General features: G+C 39.3%; 1 protein-coding gene across 1 annotated transcript in view; it reads right to left on the reverse strand.

The window, feature by feature from the left end:
• The window catches only part of MBTPS1 (membrane bound transcription factor peptidase, site 1), a 26,585-nt gene extending 5,260 nt beyond the window's left edge, over positions 1 to 21,325 (reverse strand). The window contains exons 1-18 of the mRNA XM_009276748.2: positions 20,675 to 21,325; positions 19,220 to 19,477; positions 18,598 to 18,801; positions 18,123 to 18,233; positions 16,694 to 16,803; positions 16,189 to 16,305; positions 15,095 to 15,162; positions 14,358 to 14,460; positions 13,438 to 13,589; positions 12,290 to 12,451; positions 11,585 to 11,729; positions 10,302 to 10,490; positions 9,532 to 9,704; positions 8,417 to 8,532; positions 6,250 to 6,406; positions 4,980 to 5,104; positions 3,913 to 3,990; positions 1,878 to 2,018 (exon numbers count right to left, since the gene is read on the reverse strand). Coding sequence (XP_009275023.1) covers positions 1,878 to 2,018; positions 3,913 to 3,990; positions 4,980 to 5,104; positions 6,250 to 6,406; positions 8,417 to 8,532; positions 9,532 to 9,704; positions 10,302 to 10,490; positions 11,585 to 11,729; positions 12,290 to 12,451; positions 13,438 to 13,589; positions 14,358 to 14,460; positions 15,095 to 15,162; positions 16,189 to 16,305; positions 16,694 to 16,803; positions 18,123 to 18,233; positions 18,598 to 18,801; positions 19,220 to 19,477; positions 20,675 to 20,861 — 2,596 coding nt within the window. The 5' untranslated portion in view covers positions 20,862 to 21,325. The remainder of the gene's footprint in view (positions 1 to 1,877; positions 2,019 to 3,912; positions 3,991 to 4,979; positions 5,105 to 6,249; positions 6,407 to 8,416; positions 8,533 to 9,531; positions 9,705 to 10,301; positions 10,491 to 11,584; positions 11,730 to 12,289; positions 12,452 to 13,437; positions 13,590 to 14,357; positions 14,461 to 15,094; positions 15,163 to 16,188; positions 16,306 to 16,693; positions 16,804 to 18,122; positions 18,234 to 18,597; positions 18,802 to 19,219; positions 19,478 to 20,674) is intronic.
• Between the last annotated feature and the right edge of the window lie 1,485 nt (positions 21,326 to 22,810).

Here is a 22,810-nt window from a genome sequence, read left to right on the forward strand (position 1 = left end):
AAATTAGGCAGGGATGGATTAAATAACCAAATGTTTTTAAAATGTCGGTGACAAAAGCTTTATAAATGTACTTTTTGTCACAAAAGGAAAATTCAGGTTGAACATCGCACATCGCAGGAATGCAGAAAAAGACGTCACATACTGAATTATCTTTGGCCTCTCAAGCCACAGATCTACCAGACGCCTTAATCCAGGGCTACCCCTAACGAAGAAGCAGTCCAGCTAGTTAGCATCACAATTCTCTAAAACTTCCATCTGCAGGAGTAGGACAATGTCTTGTCAGCTATTTCCACCACACAGCAAACAACTTTTCCCAGAACTTCTCTCCCCAGGAACAGTTGGCTGGGAATGGGAATTAATCTTCATAATCCTGGTGTCCCTTAAACCCTCACCTTTGATTTTTAAAGAGGTCAATCAGATGTTAAGGATTTATATTCACAAATGTTAGGAATTTACCTCAGTTAAAGCCACCGATGTCTCTGCAGGAGACATAGCTCCTGGTTCATAACTTAAAAGCTAATTTTAAAGGATTTCTTTAGAGGCTTTCACTTTTTCTTGCTTCACAGGTCACACTGAATTTAACAGCATTAGGGAGGTCACAAAGCATTGTTTTCTATTACTTAATTTAAAGCTACGTCTCTTCTCTTATGCTACATGCTTTCAATAACCTACAGCAAGCACATAAGGCACCGACATGCTGGTGTTACAGCAACTCACTGGAAGCCACTCAAAGACAGATAAGGAGAAACTGGAGAACTTCCAAAGAAAAAGAAAATGTTTGGGAAAGAGAGAAATGAGCTAAAGACAGAGAGCTCCCTTAGGCAGTAAGTTCCTTTAAACTTAAACAAATTAGGCAAGGGATGGATTAAATAACCAAATGTTTTTAAAATGTCGGTGACAAAAGCTTAAAAAATTACAAATGTACTTTTTGTCACAAAAGGAAAATTCAGGTTGAACATCGCATTCAGTGGGAATGCAGAAAAAGACGTCACATACTGAATTATCTTTGGCCTCTCAAGCCACAGATCTACCAGCCTGCGCTTTACATGTCAGGAGAAACCCAATCGATCTCTTAATTGTAGAAGTCAGATCAGACAGACTGCTCGAAAAAGGTTTTATAAGGACCAACCACAGTGTGTAAGGAAGAGAGAATGGCTTCTCTGGGAGTCACAGAAACTGCACGCACACACAACTCGCACACTTGCTACCTGGAGTTGCAAATGCTTTGAAAACCCAAACAGAAATTCCTACTTTCTGACATATTTACAACCAGCTGGTTTGTGTCAAAGTATAACAACGTGAAAATAGTAATGCACAACTGAGATGTTGAACATTACCATAAATCCTCACAGGAAACATTGCAAAGGGAACAAGGCACGCCAATGAGCAAACTCAAAAGATAAAATCCATTGCACTACACAAACATTCTGAAAATGCAACTGAAGAAAAAGTGAAGGGATCCTCTAATGGCCTCTTCACAACTTCAAATCAAGCATGTGTAACTGTTAGTGCTTTCTGGAAACAAAAACACCCCAAAGAAGCAAAAAACCCCCGCACCCCCCGGCAAAAAACCCACCCCAAAACCAGCCCCCAAAGCTTATGGGATGGAAAAACAGGCAAGGGGCCTATGGGTGTGTGTGTGTGTGTGTGTGAATGCTCCCATCTATCAGAGGGCTATTTAATGTGGAGCACTCTTTTGTTGTAACTGCACCTTACAGCGTTTTCAGTACAGCTCTGCAGAATTTAGATTAATCCCCAGTTAGGAATATTTAGAGATTCCCTAGAAAACACCTACTTCTGATGGGAGCTGTAAAAACCCCATAGGACAGTTGTCAGCTCAAGACAGTAACTCTTCCTGCATGTCAAAGCTTACACACCTTTCTGTCGATGGCTGTCATCCAAGCAATTAGAGTCACCGTACAAAACAATTCTGCCACCACCTTCGGAAGGAACTTGGTAAAGTCCCAAAATAGGGACATTTTCAATTACAGCAGTCTCCTGTTTTAAAACTTCAAGACCTAAAGCAAAGCACAAATAAATTTCATAGCCTGCAAAGCATCAACGTCCATTTACCTGTAAGTCAACAAAGCCTACATTGCAAACTTACAAATGCAGCTATGCCACTCTTCATGTCACACATTTATGCAAAATATTTTAAAAAAACCCATGATGTTATGATAACAATGAAACTGCTCCAAGACCCTGATTGTGAAGTTTTCTGCTGATACCAGTGTTTTTCTTTCTCTGGCAGAGAAGCAGAAAAAGACCTCACAACCTGGATTATCTTTAACGTTCTCGAACGAAAAATCCTAATATTTTCAGCAACAGGTTCAAAATCAGAAAGATCTGCCTTACAAATAGCTTTACGTTGTTTTAGTCCTTCTGCAGAATTTTACAGGACACAGTAACTTAAAAATCAGCCATCACAATGCACACTGTTCTTCGCCAGCTTACTTTGCTGCCATGCCTACCTATTGCTACAAGAAAGTTGACTATGGAACTAACAAAAGAGAACAGAGACATTCCATGAAATACAACATCTGTCTCTCTGTAAGCAGCAGCTGCAAGACAAAGGCTTTGATTTAACTCATTTAAAGCAGCCGTTCAGCCCATTTTGAAGACTGCTGGGCTTGCATCTCCCTGCAACTCTGCAGTTAACTAGTTACCCTTGCACTTTGCCTGTTCAGCTTTCAATTCAGGAACAAAGAAAATTATTGTTTAGTAAGGATACCTAAGCCAAAAGGAAAAAAGAAAAAAAAAAAAGGAACTCACGTGAGTTTTCCCACCATCCCCCTCCGCTTTAGCCTTTGGCAAATTTTACTCCCTCCTCACCCCAGCTGCTCTTTGAACTGGCAGGTAGAGCCAGTTTTCATTACATGCAGCCCTGCCACGGTTCACAGAAGGAACTCACTGAGTTTTCCCACCATCCCCCTCCGCTTTAGCCTTTGGCAAATTTTACTCCCTCCTCACCCCAGCTGCTCTTTGAACTGGCAGGTAGAGCCAGTTTTCATTACATGCAGCCCTGCCACGGTTCACAGATCTGCTTCTCAGCCTTTTCTGAAACACTTGTACCAATATTGTAAAGAGCAATTTTTGAAGGAGTATCATTTAAAAACCTGCCTCCAAAAGCACTGCAAGTATCCGAGTAATAAACCGGCAACCTAAAAGACACGTTTGTAAGATATTTACAATATATCGATGAACAGTAAAGATGAAAAATCACAGGAACCTTCCCAGTATAAATGGGTACATGCACCAAAACCCAGATGACACCTGGCTATAAACCTGCCATCTGTACCTTACAAATCCATCCAACCACTTTATCTCCTGTGAATTGAAAGCTCTAATAAGCAGCAGGAGGGAAAACACTCCAGTTCATGAAGGAAATAAAACGAGGTCTGTAGAAAGCTGGTTTTAGGTTAAAGGTTTCTCACCTCTAACACTCATTTCAAAAAACAACGTAAGACAAACTTCAAATTGAGTATTTAGTCTCCTTTACTTTAGACGCTGCCTTTAGATAGTAGAAGCAAAACACGGAGCTCTCTTGCTTCATGGTTGCAATGAGAAGGATTCAGAGAAAGCAGATCTAGCAGGCTACTTGTCAAATTGACACTCACTCTCTCTTTCTCTCCCCCCCCCGCCCCCGCAGATATGTTTACATACAGCAAACATAATAAAAGACTGTATATATACACTTGGATATTGCTGTACTATATAAAAATTGCGTACAGAGTCATATTGCAGCTGCCTGTTAGGCATCCAACTACATGTTCTAGGCAAAATGAAAAAATACCTACCCTGTTGATGTGTTTTTCATTCCATTGTTTTTACACCTTTAGACTTTGTAACTTTGCTGTACACCGACTCCAAAGTTCTACTTAAAACACAGAAAAAAGACAAGGAAGCGCATACCTTGATCCTTAAAAGTCTGTGCAATGACAATGCCATCTTCTGGAAACTTTGCAATACTGCATCCTGATGCGTAATTCACTGAAAGACATCACAAAATTGCAGTTTAAAGACCAAAAATGACACTCCCTCCCTTTCCACTGTATTTCAGCAAGCTGTTAAAACAAGCACAGAAGAAAATATTCTCAGGAACACTGCTCTGAATTTGTGTATTTTGACCAATATGTGCATTCACAGAGAAGGCATTTCTAAGCACGGCTTTTGCAGGTTCATCTTTACATACTGCTTTCAAATCTTGCCATTTAGGAGACTGACATCTTTTTTTAAACTGAAAAACTTAATCAAATGCCATGAGAAATGTAGTATTTCACACTAACAGTCATTATTTATACTACAGAGAACCTGTCTCCTTCAATCAATGCTGCCTTCTCTTTTCACATACATTTTCCAAATGAACCATTCAGAAGACAGATTTGGAAACAAAGCATGAAAACATCAGGTGACTTGGTCAGATAAAAAGAAAGACTGGCTAAACCTAGAAAGTCTGAAAACAGTAAGGTCACAGACCTGTGGCCTAACCACAAAGTTTGAACTTGAAACCAAACATATTCATTTCAGGGGGAACAATTCAAAAGGTTACAAGAACAGGAATTTACAAAACAACTCAGGATGTTGTGATGCCTGTCTAAATTGGCGTATTCCAAGGAAAAAGTCCCTATCCATTTTCTTCCTCCAAAACTTCAAATTTCTACGTAACTGCAAAAATATAACCAAAGGCTTCATCTTAGCAACTAATATTTATAGCCCAGACAAATATAGACACACCCCAACAATACTCTTCAAAAGTATCAGCACCTGGAATGCAAGCCTAAACTGAGGACGTTCATTATCTGGTCTGAAAATTGTTCATATACAGTCTACGAAGGAAGTCATCATTTAAGCATGCTTATGAGACTCTCTTCACTGAATTTGAGTGGTTCCCTTGACTCCTGCTCAATCTCATTCTCACAGAAAACTATCTTCCAAACAACACACTGTAGCCTGCGTAGGCAATGGACTCCAGTACTCACTTTCATGATTTGCCATGGTAAAATCGCCTTCATACAGCCCATCGCTAAAGGCCATATTCCAGACAGAAAGCAGATCATTGAGAGCTGGTATATTAGCACCTCCAGTATCAGGCATCCACCACTGTCTGTAAAAATTACAGCGTAACACAGTTTATTAGTCTACAGAATATACTCCTAGAGTTTGTATAATGAAAAGTCAGGTGTCTTCCCACGTGCAGACTTTTTCCAAAGTCACTTAAATAACGAAATACATCTCAAAGCCTTATTTAACTCCAGGGGCATGCGAGCAGCTGTCTTTGACACCAACACTTCTGAGCAAAAGTTAAATAATACTAATGTAATGTTCTCAGTGCATTTCAGTTCCATGGAAAACTTCAGTTTACTAGAAAGAAATTCAGTCTTATGCTCTTTGTTTGGCTAAGATGAGGCAAAAACGATGGTCATGTAATTTGCTTCTCATTTTTCTAATGAAGCAAAATGTTACTTGCTCACAAACTGCAGAACAGATCTTTCTAGCTTAACAGTAGCACAAAACATGTAATGTTCTCAGTGCATTTCGGTTCCATGGAAAACTTCAATTTACTAGAAAGAAATTCAGTCTTATGCTCTTTGTTTGGCTAAGATGAGGCAAAAACGATGGTCATGTAATTTGCTTCTCATTTTTCTAATGAAGCAAAATGTTACTTGCTCACAAACTGCAGAACAGATCTTTCTAGCTTAACAGTAGCACAAAACAGGCTGACAACTACAATAATTATGAGGGTCTTTATCACCAGTGGCGATACTAGTGTATTTTCTCTTTATACGATACACTGGAATGATTTCAATAATGGGTGCACAACCTGGCGATTCTGTTTGCAACCCACATTTGGGGAGCAGAATAGAAAGAAAAAGTGAAAACTTATCCATTCTTCTTTGTTTGTCAGTCTCCACTTTCTTCTTTCTATTCTGCTCCCCAAAAGTGAAAACTTATCCGTTCTTCTTTGTTTGTCAGTCTCCACTTTCTTACTTCTTTTCATTGTAAATGTTTTTCTGGGCTTTAAAAGAAGATTACATTACCAAGGGGGCCTTTGCAATCATGATAAAATAGGTAGCTCTTCTCCTTAAGCTGCAGCTTAACGTCAATTTTGCTCTTCAGGTAGTCCCTTCTTACAGGTAGCACGCAAGCACTAAGTACAGCGTATCACATTTGGGATTTTTAGGGTAATATGCGCATAAAATGTCAATTCTGTGGCATTTTATTTCCCAAAGAACTGACACAAATCAGTACCTTGTGTTTTCATCATAAAACTTGACTTTTCTCATAACAGATGTGTTGTACCAGTCACTAAACACTATAAGTGAAAGTCCGTTATCGACATCCCTCCTCAGCTTGGTGATCTCTTCAGGAAAATACTCTTCCTCACTGTCCACCATCAGTAAAGTCCCTGCATGTAAAAGCAAAAACAAAAGTTCACCAGGCTGTTCACTGTAATGTTATTGCTATTCATGCAACCCAGGCAAAAGTCAACACAAGCACATATTTTGCACAATATCCAGTCCATGTGCCCTGCTCTGGCAGCTCACCTGAAGAAGTCATGTTTAAGGATGGGAAACATTAAGACAATTCAGTTTACAAATGTATCAAAAATCAATCTGGCAGCACAGTATGCTTTTTAAGGATGTTACTTACAACTCGTGCTTGTGTGGTCTCATGAACTGAATGCCTGCATATGTCAGGTGTATATTTTGCAGTTTGGTCCCAAAATGCTCCATAAACCGAGCCAAACTGTGGCAGAAGAGGACAATCAGGAGATTCACCACTGATCCAAACTAAAGTGCTACTGTAGAGGCACCCTAGTCAGAAGGTTTTTCACTGCTCCAATTCTAAAAGGTACTCTGCTCACTACTGCAGATTTGCAGTCAGGTAGACAACAATTATTCTGAAACTTGGTTTGATTCAGACCTTGAAAACTACAGCTGCATTTTAGCAGACCTGACTAAAAGTGCCATTGCCACTTTCATATAACCCTCTCCCACTCCTGCGAACAAGCAAGCACAACCTTCTTTGCATCACTGAAAAACACAACTAGAAAAAATATACTTTTATTCCCTGAAAATATGTTTATGCTTTTAGATTGCTTCTAAATATCAAGTCATTTTGCTTCTTCACTTTCTGACTGCCCAGAGAGGTGGTGGAATTTCCACCCTCAGAGACAACGCAAATCTCAACAGGACGATACCCTGAGCAATCTGATCAAGCACTTGTGCCCGCCCCACATCTCACAGTCCCTTGCAACCAGCCCAATTCTAAAAGTGCAGGCAGTCTGTGTTTGGAAAGCCTTCTGATAAAGATCCTGTAGAAACCATGTCAATGACATGGACGACGGGACAGTGCACCCTCATCAAGTTTGCAGACAATACAAGCTAGGAAGAAGTGGTAGATGGACCACAGATCACTGCATTTTTCGCCCCTCACTTCTTCCCACTGAGGAAATTCTGGAAGCCTAAAAAACTACTAATCAAATGAGGTACAATGTAATGGTGAATCAGAGGAGAGAGAAGTCGCCTAATGCTGCTCCCTATCAACTATAAAACCAGCAGTCTCAGAAGAGAAACTATTTTGTTACTTTTTTAAGGGCTACCATTTCTGTATCCAGTTGCACATTCACTGAACTCAAAAAGCAATGGTGAGATATTTATTGAAGAATCAAGATAAACAAAAGATTACTACTGATAACATTTCCAGAACTAGAAAATTGTCAGGAGAATGCACCCTCAGTTTCCAGTCTACTGAAGAACATCACAGCCCAAAAGAGAAGAGGCTCTTGTTGGAGCATGTCATGGTTAAATAGAGGGGCACACTGGAGCAGAAAAGAGCACGGACTGCTTGGTTTGTCCCCTGCCTGGCAAATCTATCAAATCTCCTTCCTGATGAACACAGAAGAAAACAAGCCACACACTGCTTTGCTATCGCATATGGTTGAATAGAATACTTTCCCCACTCTCTTATCTATCCACAAAGATCAGTTTTAAAATGCCACTGCCGCGGAAAAAAAACCCAAAACAACAGAATGGACACTTTTGATTTCAGTCTGCTACTCACATCATGCTTCATTTTGACTGTGCCAAAAAATCTTTTGACAAATACAGGTCTGCCTTTGTGGGACTGAATACAGAGGGACTTTTAACCCACTCAGAGGTGGGCCTTCCCTCTCATTTTTTCATAAGGATAGAAAACTGCACTAATTGTACTAGATTCCCAAGCAAGCTTCTGCAGGGACACTTTACACAACCAAATATCAGCATATAAATAATAAATACACCCACTGTTATAATATTTTTCTACTACCATGAGAATTTTTCTTTGCGCCCCCACATTTTTGGTCTTCCAAAAAACAGGCCATTTTAGGAAGAAGTTAACAGTACAGAGAACAAGGCAATTAACTCATGCTTACCATACTGACTTGCATCAAAACATGTAAATGGGGAACCAAGAACCTCAACAAAGTACCCCATGCTCCTTAGGTGCTGGTACATGTCCCTGAAGTTTGTGTGGATATGGTCACCATTCCTTAGGAAAAGAGAAAAGTGTTGAAGACATTTAAATCTGGCATGCAGAAATCTGATTTTAATCTAATTATAGATTACTTCCTAGTTTCCTTTCTAAAAGGTCCATTTTTTTCAAATGATAACCTGTAGTTTTCCAAGCACCATCTCCTCTTTGCAAAATTCTTCACAAATTACACTGGTTCCGAGTGCTACAGGGAAGAGTTAGTTATAGAGTCAAAGCTGGAGATTGAGCATGTTCCTTACAAAGCACAATTCTACACGTTTGCATCTCACCACAGAGAAATGCTGCTGCATTAAAACCAGATGATCTTCACAGGACCTCCTCCTCGCAAAAGAGCCAGTAAGAGCAGTTTTAACTACTAACTGGAAGAAGCACACAGGACCACCTGTAAATAATTGCTGAAACTCAGCAGAGAGTTCCTGTCCATTTGCCATATCTGCATGCTCCAAGTAGCTTTCCAAAAGCCTACGTCTTCGTCACTGACCCAATTAATCCTCACTTATACATTGTCGCGCGATTCTTCTATGGATGGTTTCTCTCTCCATCTATGAAAGACAACAGGTCAGCCGAGCCTCTCCCTGCTTCAAAGACACTCCCTCAACAGACAAGGGGTCTCTTCTTTAGAATTCAGTCTTTCAAATTTCTCTTTTTTTTTTGATAAGCGAATACTCAAGCAGCTAATAAAGGGCACCTCTCAACTTCCTGGGAGAAATTAGGGCAGAAAAGAAAAATGCTGCGCTTTGAAACCCAAACAGAAATCTCAATGTCTTAAATGTGCATTGTAAAAGCTTTTCATTTCATGTGAATAAAACCATAGAGCACAAAAAAAATCCTGCACCAAAAGCATGCAGAGTCCAAGTGCTTTTCATGGATTTCCTAGAAAAGATAGTTCCATGCCACATTGAAAAAGGCCAGAGCTCTCTGGCATTCAGTAAAGTTATCCCGTATCATTAACACACAATCAAGAAATACTGATTTAATAGAACCTGAGATAAATACCAATCTAATGGATCATTCTTCATCCTCAAATTATCCCTGGGGAAGTATCCTGGTGGATAACGGAGATTATGATATTGATCCCAAAGGACTCTCTTACTACGAGGTGGAGTAGGAATAATCTTCACTTTTATTGGAAGCTTCACCGTTGAAGTCTGCTCTGCACCATTCTTAGACTGAAGGACAGAACAAACTACAGTGAAATCCTTTTTCCCCCACAGGAACATTCACCAGTTAACTGTGGATTGTAAAAGACCAAAAAAATGGAGGTATCAAATCTACTTCTAGTCACCAGTACCAGCTCTGGAGACAGAGATGACTTTTGCCTTAAATCACCATAGTATTTTTTCTGCATTCAACAGTTTATATTTATGCTCAGAATGTAAAATAATTGGAATATGTTACAACTGTGATTTGGTTCAATCGTTCAAAACCTTAAAAACTTCTCAGGAACAATTAAGCATGGTTCTAGAAGAAATATGTTTAAGTACTGTCTTTTTCAAAACGCATTACTTGAATTCACAGTAAAGAAATGAAATTATGAAGTTGGTCTCAAAGAGAGGTTTTCTGATTCTAAAGCATATTCAATTCGCAGGTTAATCCTGCTCTCAACTATAAAGATTATTATTTGTACTCTTCAATTTTCTGACCCCAATCTAATTTATGCTTCAAATGACAGGACCAGAGCAACCCCTTAAAAAGAAGGTATTTGCATGTTGGGAAGCAGTTTTAATAATTATTAACACAGAAAAAACAAAATGCACAGAACTTACTTCATTTTCTGCAGGGGATGATACTGTGATCATAACATGACCTTGAGCAATGCCCTCCCAAGATGCTGCTTTCTTTGCTACAGAGATAGAAATTGCTAAGTATCCGGACCAAGGCCACAACACAGGGGAATAGGAGAAAGCCACTTCGATATTATCCCCATTTTGGGGGAGATAGGGTTGCCAGTCTGGCTGTGAAATGAAGAATACAGAACATTGGTAAAACGGTATTTGCAGTCACTAATTTTTGCACACATAGCCCTCTTCCTCTGCACGCAGAAATAACAAATTTTAGCTTGTCTGAAGATTACGTCAAATTAAATTCTGTCCACAAAGCCCAAAAGGTTGGTGTTGTGTCAGTGAATCAACCTAATCGTGACAGCCTTAATGATCCAACTATAGGCTTTTCAGAGGCAGGACTCTCTAAGAAGCTATCTGATCAGTGTGCTGCCTAAGTGCACCTGTTTTAATGTTTTGGGATCCTGTGCAAGAATTTATTGGGAAGAACACAAAATTTCCTTTCAGTAACCAAGAGAGCTATCGCTGTAACAGACACAGGCAAATTATATCTGCTGCATCTGAGTATTACCATAAGCTAATGGTGTTGGGTAAGAGCTTCAATACCCTTTAATGTAAGCTTAAATCTAAAACACATCTCAGGATTCACACTAAAATGTTGAAATTAAGCTCATTTACATTGGCTAGTTTTGGGATAGGTGCCTTATTTAACTTGTAACAATTCCCAAATCTGTTCTACATTTAAACTTACTTCAAGCTTAATGAAAAAAAAAATTAAAAACCTCCCTAGTCAACCAACATGTTCAGCATCACTGAAGTATGAGAACAGGTTTTGCACCAGACCTTGGTAAGTCAATACATGCAGGTCGTTTTGACCCATGGAAGAGGCATGATTTGTAATGTCAGGATCCTTTACTAAGATTGCTTATGCTCCACACCAAAAAAACAAAAAAGATGAGGAAAGTCTATCCAGAAGATTTTAAATGCTATCAGAGAATACAAAGAAATCTCTAAGTACCTGTCAATCCAAACTGGTTTTACAAAGATAAAATGCTACAGGCCCCTGAAACCAATGCATTGCTTGAAAACTTGTAGACAGCTCATGTTGACAAATATTATTAATCTGGGTGCATCCTTTAAAATCAAACATTTTGCATTTCTTGCTCTCAGCAGTAAGAAATTTGATTTGTTCTACGAAATTCATAGTCTTTTCTGGGCAGCTGTTAGCAACATTAAGAGTCAGGACTTGGAACAACATTAAGTCTTACCTTGTCTACAATTCTCCCAGTGACTCCCATACCATTAAGGATAGTAACGTTAACAATGGTTGGCATCCCTCCATAATATATGGGCTGAGAGCAATAGGGCCACATGTAGGGACATTCCGTCAAGTCAATATAGCTTGGACTCAAACTACAGGACAGAGGACGTAAAATTTAAAAAAAAAAATAAATCAATAAACAGCAGAAGAACATGCCACTATACGTAACTATAAAAAATTACAGATAAAACATGCCAGTCATAGTTACTCTACAAAGCTCTCCCCTCGCTTCCCAAATCTGCCCTAAAATCTTCTTCCTTCCCCCCCCAATTTTTTTTTTTTTAAGTTTTGTGAAAAAATTTTCACAAAACAAAAGAAGCTTTTCAGTACAGTGAGAATGTTCTTATTCTGGAAAGTTAAAACTTAAGTATTTTCCATTGTGTTCTAGGTTACATTATTCATAACATCTGAGGCTAGAAGAGAAAGTAAATTTAGCTCTCATAGACACTTCATTCTCTACATTGCTATAACTTAGGCAGAAAATACATTGACTTTTCATCCATTCTCTTGTCAAAATTCATGCTTCAGGATTACAAAAGATCTGTGCAAGTTCTCTTTGTTGCATAAGCACAGGTTGCTCAACTGAGTTACACATGCATCACCTGCTCTCTTAAAAGAAATACAGCAGATTATATTAAGGATTAAAATTAACCTGGCCTGTGGTTTATAGCTGTTGAGGATCTGATAAGCTCTCAGAAGATCCAACTTGCCATGTCCTTGTTCAAACATGTTGACTCCAGGAAGTCTACGTGCTGACGCAATAAGTGCCTGCTTCATACTTGCTGGATTCACCATTTCACGCTTCTGAACTGTGCTGAAATAGGAAACAATAGATCACGCTAGGTGGCCTTTATTACAGTTTCTAGCTAGTCCTATTTACCATTCTGACTTAACAGTCATTTGATTTAAAGAAAATGCAATCAAAAAATCAGGTTGCTGTGAGTAACATCTACAGTTCATATTTGTCTATTATTACTTGATTTCTCACTGGAACAGCTGAAGAAGAGTGGCAACTTTCTGACACATTTATCTTAAAAAACTAGTATTACACAAATTTTTCTCCTTACAATGTGCTTCATGACCAGCAGTCATTACAATCAGGATAGTATTTTTATATGCTAAATAAAATATTCTGAAAATCAAAGCCTCTGTAACTGGAAACTTGCTAGTATCTTTTCCAACATGACTCTTCCGGGGGGGAAAAATACCTTTGTTGTTCAAAGAAAAATGCACCATTTTATGGAGGAAACACGACTTTGAATTTTTGGCATAAGTGGTTTTCAAATAAAGGTTTGTTTCATCCTTATTTAGTAGCAGTGACAAACACCAAGTACAGACTTGCAACTCCTACCTTCCTTTCAAGTTCTTCAGTGTGCAAGAGATGACTTACGCAACTGGATAATAGTCATAAAACCCTAAATCCTGTAAAATTTACAAGTACTTAGATAATTATCTAATACAGGTGCCTACTTTGAGCAGCTGCTCTTCTACAACACAATTGACAGAAGCTCAGCAATTCAAAATGATTAAAAAATGTGACAAGATTACTTTGAAGTACTGTTCTCCCTAGTTATATTTTCAAAGACGTAACTATTATTCCAAACAGCTCTCAAGTTTTTCCCAGGAAATTTAGAGCTAGTCAGACAAGGTAATGTCTCAGCCAGAAGAACCCTGATTTTATCCTCCGAGTTTGTTTTCCCACATCCAAACACAATTCTTTTTTATTTGGTGGGTTCCTTTAAGGGCTTTTATGACCCTCCTGCATCAGTATCTTTTTAGAGATTCTTATTTAAGACTTACCTTACTAACAAAGTAACAGCACCTGCCACAACAGGAGATGCTACGCTTGTCCCAGAGAGAGAACGGCATCCACCTTTCATACCAGAACCTCTCACTCCAGAACCATAAGTAACAATATCAGGCTTCACTCTACCATAACCTCCAGGCAGCTCCTGTGAAAGAAAACAGATGGATTATTGCCCTAATACATAACGAACTCCGGTTGCTTCATTTGGGCATTTAAACTAATTGCAGGTCATTCAGAAGTAAAGTCATCAACTAAATGAGCTGAGGTTCAGCATCATGGAACAGCAAGTGACACCTAAAGAAGGACTCAAGCTGTTTACGACAAGTTCTCAGTGTTTCAACATCAACGTTACTGCCGATTACTCTAGTATCTATGCTAAGTGTGAAACCACTGACAAAACGATAAACACACTGCTACCTGGCTAATGAATGAGATACAGCACAAAGAGAAACATGTAATAGTCCCCTTAATCAAGATCACAATGCAATCTCATCTGAAATCACGTGTGCAGTACCCATCACCTCAGTTCAACAGGCAGCTAAGTGCAATGTTACATGTAGCATCTGGAAATCCTAGGATTTTTAAACTAAGGGAAGGACAAGAGCAGGCCTTCATTTTTGCAGATTTAACCACACAGGCAAGTCCTCACCATACATCAAAAGGTACTGGACATTTTACAAATACATCAAGAATGTCAATAGCGGTCAACATTAAAGATGACAAACCCTGCAAAGAACATTAAGCTTCTTGCTTAGACTGACAATCTTTAACTATTCTGATCTTTGATGAAATCTTTTATCACTGGTTAACTCCACACATACCATCTGCATGGGATCACCCTTCAAAAAAGGCTCCCTTTCCAAGGTCCGTATTTTGGCTGCAAATGTGGCTGGCCATAGTCAAAGTATCTTACCCAAGTGGTCATTCCCCTAGATGAAAAGCGAGCTATATTATCTTCAAAGTCAATGCCACCTACTCCAATCACATCCATCTGGTCAGCAGGGTTATTGAGGGTCCTAGAACAAGTTGGGAGATAGCAAGACAAAAACCAAACCAAAACAGAACGCAAAAAACAAGACACAGTCATAAGTTCATCCTGATAACGGACACACTGCCATCAGATTTTTGTCAGACACTCTTTTTAACCTCCACAGAAACAAATTTTGGTCCTACCTGATAGTTATACTTTACAAGCGAGAGCAACTTTTCAGGCAGTTAGTAACTCAGTAACTAACTCAGTAACTACCAATCCATGTATCTTGAAGACAAAACAAAATCTATTTTTAGGCATTTATTTTAGAAATATACCATAAATCGTTCTGGCTTGATCCCTTCTATATTCCTTAAGCCCCAAATCAGTACCCAAAGATGTCTGCTCACACTAACAGGGAAATGTCAGCTGGAAGTACTGCCATTCTTCTTTTACTGACTTTCCACTGTTTCGATGAAAAATATTTAGCTAAGTAATTCACAAATTGCCCTACTACTACAGCAAGTGATAAAGACAGTGGAAAGAGTTTAACTTGAGTCACTTTCTATAAACAGATTACAGAAAAAAGGAGGAGGGAAAACTTCCTGACCAAGCACAACTACTTCCAAATATAATAACATAATATTTGCTTTTTCTTTGAAGTGGTCATTGAAACTTACCCATACAAAGGGCCATCATTGCCAATAGCAGAGACCATGATGACGTTGTTAGCCGTCAGTTCCCATACCTACAAAAAAATAACGTTTACAATAAGGCTCTGCCACCAAAAAAAGAGACTTTTCTAACAAATGTACACCCCACGGGGCCTGACGTAAGTGAACAATTAGTCCAACCCTCTTTCTTACTGAGACTTATAAAATACATCTATCTCACTGGTATACTCAGTATTACGCTCCAAACTTTCTTAAGATTATGTGACCAATAACCCAGCCTTGACAGCAACACTGCTGATTGATGTAACCTAAATATGTACTAAGGAAAAACTCCTGTCTGTAACAAAGCACTCCAGATGCCAAAGTCAAGTTATTCTGAAACTCCTCCAGTAATACTCTGGGGAGAGTAGTGAAGTCGCTGTCAAACTAAATTTCAATGTAGGTTATCATTAAAAAAAGGAAGAATTTCTATGCCTCAAATCCCTTAATTACCCTTTACAAAGAAAGATTTTATCCTTTTTTAAAATGTAAATTAATTCACTTAGTGCTTTTGAAGGACAGATCAACAACTCAGGGGACCATGACATTTACAAACACAAAAGCCTAATTCCATCTTATCCTGAAACAAATCTCTTATCACATAGCTGAATCAACTACCTGTACTTTTTACCTATTTGTTCTTAAACAATTTGCTGCTAAATTCACACTATACGTATTTTTACTATGAAATAAATTAACCATGCAGAGATTTAAAAAAAAGCCAAGGGTGGATTTTCAGTTAAGCTCTTCTATTAAGGGACCACTTAGTCGCCTGCTTGGGAGTCACATTTCCTAGCAGTACATACAGCATTTTGTAAAAGGGCACGCTTCCATAGCTCTGTGAATATTTGGGTTGTGTTTGGGTTTTTTTAATCCATTCCTTAAATATATTTCTAAAAGCCTGTACACTGTACAAAATTTCTCTCGTGTAAATGAAACTCCACAGAAAATGGCAGCAGCACCAGAACCTGTCAGCAGCTGTGGCAAACAAGTGGCTCTGCAAGTCCAGCATTCGTGTGAGGGATATAAACACCACGACCACTTTATTTCCTCGTACTAACTTTGTCAACAAACGGATGATCCATGAAGTCTGGCCCACCAATACTTAGATTCAATACATCTATCTTCTTTAAAATTGCGTAATTAAAGGCATCCAGAAACCAAGATGTATATGAGACCTATGTAAGAAAGAGGGGGGAAAAAAGCTATAATTGGAAAATCCAGCGATTCCATGAGAATACAGACTTCAGACAGAGAGGAGAAACACCACCAAAATAAAGCACAAAAGTGACAATTGTCTCCTAGTATTTCTAGTGCTCAGTACATTTGAGTGAGTGCTTCCACTATACAGATCAGACTTCCACACATTATTTCTGAAAAATATACCAGATTTGGAAACCGTAAGACATCTTGTAGTAAGTCTCTTATAAATAGAAAGATGTATCCTTCTCACTTATCAAAGAAAACATGTCAACATTTACAAGTCCTTGCAATATTCCCAAAGGAAAGGATTAATACAGCATTAATCTGGAAAGGCAAAAATTTAAACACATGTAAAATAGCTACCTGGTTATTGGTGAACACTCTAAAAATGTGCAGTTCTGCATTTGGAGCAAATCCCTGGCATTCTCTCATGCTGGCTATCACACCTGCTACAAAAGTCCCATGGCCTAAACCTATCACAGAGAGAAGGAAACAAAATAAGACGTTAGAAGACAAACCATTTCACTGTCAAGGATTCTACCGTTAAACACCACCTATACCAAAAATCACATCAATCTAACAGACTTTACAACAAACCGCAAACACTGGGTTCAGCCCTAGTCTTTTTGAATAGTATTTTGCTACGGGGTTCAGTGGGGTCAGAATTTCTAGCGCTGTGTAGCCAGACAACCAGCTGATGAAACTTTGAGTGATAGACTCTCCAGTCTACCCCACCCCCGATTGCTACCAATGAAATCAAGAGGCCCACAAAGCAATCACGAGAGAAAAACGTTATTTTGGAAAATGCAAGTCACAAGGCCAACGTATTCTTACGTAAACTTCTTAAAAGATTTTTATCCTGACTCTGCAATAACTGTATTTTGTTAAGGCTGAACAGTGAAACAAGAAAACACATTTTTTCCTCTCCTCAAAAAATAATTTAGCTTTTGCTTTATTGGACTGCCTGCATTATATTTCTGTACTCCAAATCTGCCCGTCCAGCAACCATCTGGGCACAGAACTAATAGAAAGTGCTACCAAAAGCAGGTGCTGCAATGCAAAGAAATACTACACATGACAAAACTACAGAGGTGCACACAAGACTGATCAAGATATGCACATACCTCAAAGAGAATTAAATTGCCAACTGACTCACTGACCCAGACTGTATGAAGTTAATAATCTGTGAAAGCATACGGTCAGGGCAAGTTAGGGTTGACATATGAAAAAGAAACACATACTGCAGAAAATAAAAAGTTATTTGGAATGTTGATGGACATGAGCCAGCACAACGTTTGTTGATGAAAACGATATAGATTAGAAAAACTTTACAGGAAGGTGCCAAAACTCTGGTTAGTGTAGGACTGCGCAGTAAAGAAGGAAAACGCTCTCCCTCATAAGCATGGAAATATGTATGCACTGTGAAACAGCAGAATACATAAAAAGGAATAAGAAAGAAACAGCTCTGTGGGGTTTGCTCTCACCTCCACCTACTTTGACAATGTATTTATGCCTGCATAATGTCTTCTTGCCCTGACATTTTTCAAATGCTATGATGAAATGCCAAATACGATTCAAAGGAGACTTACACAACACCCTCCTGGAACCTTAATACTCTTTGTTAAATTTGGTATGAGTACAAAGTGCTCGGGACACTGCAAAATTATGCTTAAAATCTCAAGATACACAGTTTCAACAGAGGTTAACACCACAGCAGCAACAGCAGTTTTACAATGGAAAACAGAACACACCAGTGTCAGGAATAGTTGGACAATTGCACACAGTAACTCACCATCATCCAAGGTTCTCTCGTTAGTCCAGTTTGTTCTCTCCTTTACATTTTTGAAATGTGGATGTTTCTCACTCAGACCAGTGTCAAACACCGCTACTCTTACACCAGCACCTGTAACAGAAAAGCATCGCTTTTTCTGATTCAGCTTCATAGCAAATCAAGTTAAAGAGAACTTTTGTTTAATGTAGCATGCAATTTACAAGCTCAGTAAGTTATAGCTCTTAAACAAAACTCCTATACCAATTCAGAAATTCAGCCATAGATCATAAACATGACCAATTTCTCATAAGTACAGTACGCACACACAGAAGAGCACTCCGTAAGTATACAATGCATCTCAAAACAAATTATTTCTCAGTCTTTCTGGAACTGGCACCCAATGAGAGATTAACACATACGAGTCAATTAGCCTCTTCTTACACTTCACTTGTTTTTCGAAGAAGGTAATTGTTCTAAGCCAACAGCCAAAGCATACCTGTGTAACCCATCTGCCAGAGGACGTCTGCCTGCAAGGTCTGAGCAACTTGGCGAGGAATAGCCCTCAGCAAACGCCTGCTTGAGTGTCGACCTGTTGCATGCCAGAAGCCAGAACCTAAAGAAAGACTTGCTCTTCTCAAGGGACGAGATGACTGCCATTTTTGAGTCCATCTGGTTTCATTGCAGTGCAACATTGGATCAGCTATGTAGAATTAGGATGAAGAAAAAACAGTATGAGGAAAACCACAAAAGATTAGATTTTTATGCAAATATACACATCATGTTGTTATACCAAAAGTTTTAGATGAGTGAGTATCCATTTTCTCTCATCAAAATCAGTAAAAGCTTCTGTTTTATCTACTAGGGACATAGTGGTCTATAGTCTCAGGTAACTGACTGCTGCAAAATAAATGTTTCTACGTTGTACATGGAATCATTGCCACGCTTTAGCAAAGGTATGACAAGACCCTGATAATTTTATAGGCAAAAGAATAGATTTCTGTAAATTAAAGAAAAACTGTAGGGCACTCATTTGTGTAATGCTAAGCTGGTGGTCTGAAATAAAGCTGAGAAGACTCTTCCAAAGCAGATCTCATGCAACCACACAGAAAATTACTTACACTCCGAATATTTGAGTGATCGGAAGACCTTCCGCTGAGGTGTTACACGCTTGATGTTTGGATGATCTTCCAGTGTCAGTACTCCATCTTTCTGTTTCTCATTGATTTGAATAACTTCAAAATCGCTAGGATAGTCACTGGCTGGGTTGTTGCGAGGTACAATCCTCCAGTTCTCAATATCACTACTTTTTAGTGCACTTGAAATAAATTTACTTCTAGCTTTAGCTGTGAAGTATCCATTAAAAGCCACAATATACTCTGGAACAAGAGCACAACTTATCAGAACTGATGTTTAAGCAGCTTACTCACGCATTCACATCACAAAGGTCCAAATATTTCTTTTTTTCTTTCTCCAGAACAAATAATCACAATTTGAGGCACCTTTTTGTTGCTTTTAGAAATCTGTGATTTATTTCTGCACTACACAATGCCTTTTTTTTTTTTCCCCCATCAGGAAACCTGCGAAATATGATAAAAACCTCTGAAAGGAAGGTAGAACTGTAAACATCATGGAAAGGTGAAATGATGGGGGGAGCAGGGGAGAGGTAACAGACTTAGTGTTACATCCAGCAGTACAAACAACTGCTTGATACGCCAATTCAATATGCTTCTTGACATGTATGATTTAAAGACATCTAGCCTCTTTATGTTACTGAGTTTTCGTGCAAACTACTGACACCAAGTACGACGCACAGAGAACGAAGCTGGTCCAAACAGTCCAGTCCTTGAGCTGGATTAGTGATTTGTGAGTGGACCTCAGCCCCAGCGCACACCGCCATGTTCACCACAGTAAGTCTTTGGCTAACTACGCACAGAAACGTCACTATGGACATCCTGCCTGTAAGCACCCAGGCACACACACAGCTTCACTGCAGAAACTTTACGGGTACCTGAGGCAGTAAGTGGACGCAGGGTCAAAGCGTCCTACTGCTACCCTTTGCCATATCAGCAGTGATATCTGCCTCACTTTGCCTTTCACCTGCTCCCCTCACAATTATCTTTGCAACTTTTGCCATGCACATATTACTGCTTCCAAACTTTTCCTTGAACAAACCCACAGAGATTTCTTGCCTTTCTCACCCCTCCAAGGCCCACTTGTGGTTAAATTTTGTAAAAGAGCCTCAACCATACCACTGGCCAGGTTGAAACAAACAGCTACTAAACGCACCAAAGTGACCACACTTGCCCACCTGAGCCTTCACACTCCATTTTCACTTTTAACATCCTCTTTACTTCCCCCTCTCTTCCTTCTCTTGTTCTTTCAATTTTGCCTCCAGTTAAACCAAGAACCTTTGAAAAAATCTGTTTCTCTTTTTGAATATAGAGAATTTAGCAGATGATATGCTTCTACAGAAACTCTCCGAATGTTACAATTGCACAAACACCACAAATCAGTAACATACACTTGAACTTCACAGGGATTTTTTTTTTTTTTGCTGCTTAACTCTTTATTACCATGTTCCACGACTGTTGAAGTGAATTCCACTTTCAAAGTAAGGCGAGAACATCCAGGACATATGTGAGCCTCATGAGAGGAATTCCCTAGTCTGGTACCGAAGTGTTTTTTGCCACAGAGTAAAATAACAACGAGAACAAACCAGATGTTTGCAAACTTCATGGTCATAGAAGAAAATGGTTTCATTCCAAAAATTCCATATATTCAAATCACAATTTTCTTCTTTATAAACTAGTTCATTTTTGTTTCAGTAAACATTGCTTTCACTGTGCTGATCAACTGGATATTCTTAAAGCTGTGTCCAAAATAAGTAGAGATTTCATGGTCTTTTGAGGTAAAGCCTTATAAACAGGCTCATTTCTTTCTCCGCTTCTTCTCCATTTTGTATTAAAGGATTCGGTCACTCAGGATGTGGTAGCTGAGTCCTGTACTCCATTTCTGATGGCAAAGTTGACTCCCTAGAAGAATTAGCAAAGCTGACTGCAAGCCAACCTGTAAGGCAGGGCAATATAGAAAATAATTAGATTCACATTTGTGCAAATGTATAGCCTGAAAATCACAAAAGATAGACGCTTTTGGCAATTAGTATTAGAAATAATATGGAAAAAGTTGTTCATTTAGTAATTTTTCCACGAGCACTTATGTCTCTTCCTTGCTTGCACCAGAGCACATGTGGAACACTTAGTATTAACCTGACAATAGAACAGGCAATGGTGACAACCAAACTCTACCACCCTTTGCGTAAGGGGAGCAAAGAGAACAAAATGACATGCCAGCCCCATGGCAAGGAAAAAGTAATGTGCAAATTAAAATATTAATGTGATAAAAAGGGTCCACGGCCACTTAAAAAAGCATGGTGTTTTTCCCAATCAGAAATATGGCAAATTGAAATTCTGCTACGGTACATCATTTTACACAAGGAGAATCAGATTCAAACTCTATGCCAAGGCCTGGTAAGGACAAGAGCTACTGCAGGAAGCAAACTTGCAGTCCCTGTGCTTGAAAGGGAAAAATCAGCATGAAAAAAGTCTTTCAAATTTTCTTGAGGTAGAACGTGTGTTACTGCAACATGGGCACCTGAGAAAGGGCTGGGATTACAGGTGTAATACCGTGAAGGTAAAGGAAAGTGTTGAAAGTGTTTTTCACACGGAGGGGAAGCCTCTTCCCTTTATGTTCCAAGGTTCAGGAAGCATTTGAGAAAAATTGCAACACTAGTATTTTTTTAAATTCCAAACATTTAACCGGCAACTGATAGATAAAAGGCCATTAAGAGATAAGGGAAGAGAAACATTTATGTCTGGTCTGTCACATCACCTGGAGAAGCAGAACAGAACTATGCAATCCTGGTCACTGCAACAATGTAAAGTAAGAGCCTTATTAGGGGATTCACACTATTTAGGAGAATGATGGGCTGACCTCATAGCACAACAGAATGAATAGAGTCTGCATGTGACAGCCGTTACTTTATTTTTATTTAACTTTATTTAGTATTCTCAAGTATCTCCTTGTATTTCCTTGTAACGGGGACAGAATTCCCCTCCATTTCTATCTGACTGACAATACCATGACAGACTGAACTGCTTGTGATTACAAAGTTTCTTCTTCATCCCCAAACTAGACACAGTTACAGTACATTGACTGCTGATCTTGACTGAGCTCTGCCTACCTTATCACTTCACTGGCTTATAACCCCTATAGCAATAAAATAAAAAAATCAACTACACAAATGAGCAAAATAAACATCCTTATGGCTGATAACAGATTGCATGTAAGCACGATCCTGAAATATGATAGAAACTAAAAGTAAAGGCACAGCACGCTCACCACTTTATTGTTTAATAACCTTACCGTGTGGAGTTGGACCGGGACTTAAACTTGCCAACTTGTCCATCCCCTAGAACAGCTACGCTTGGAGTTACTCCCTGGTTTTTCTGAAGTGAGGGTACCCCCGACGGAGCGATGGGATCTCCGCAGAGATCGCCGGCTGAGAGAGGCTCACAGAGCATCGGCGTGGAGGCTGCGGGCAGCCTCCCTCCGCGGCTTCGGGCCACCGGGCAGCCGAGGAGCCGTCCCGTTCAGGGACCGCGCCGCTGGGAGCAGCGCTCCGGGCCCCGGGAGCGCGGTCCCTGCCACGG

Source organism: Aptenodytes forsteri, unplaced genomic scaffold, assembly GCF_000699145.1.
Source record: "Aptenodytes forsteri isolate BGI_AS27 unplaced genomic scaffold, ASM69914v1 Scaffold33, whole genome shotgun sequence".
Taxonomy (NCBI): domain Eukaryota; kingdom Metazoa; phylum Chordata; class Aves; order Sphenisciformes; family Spheniscidae; genus Aptenodytes; species Aptenodytes forsteri.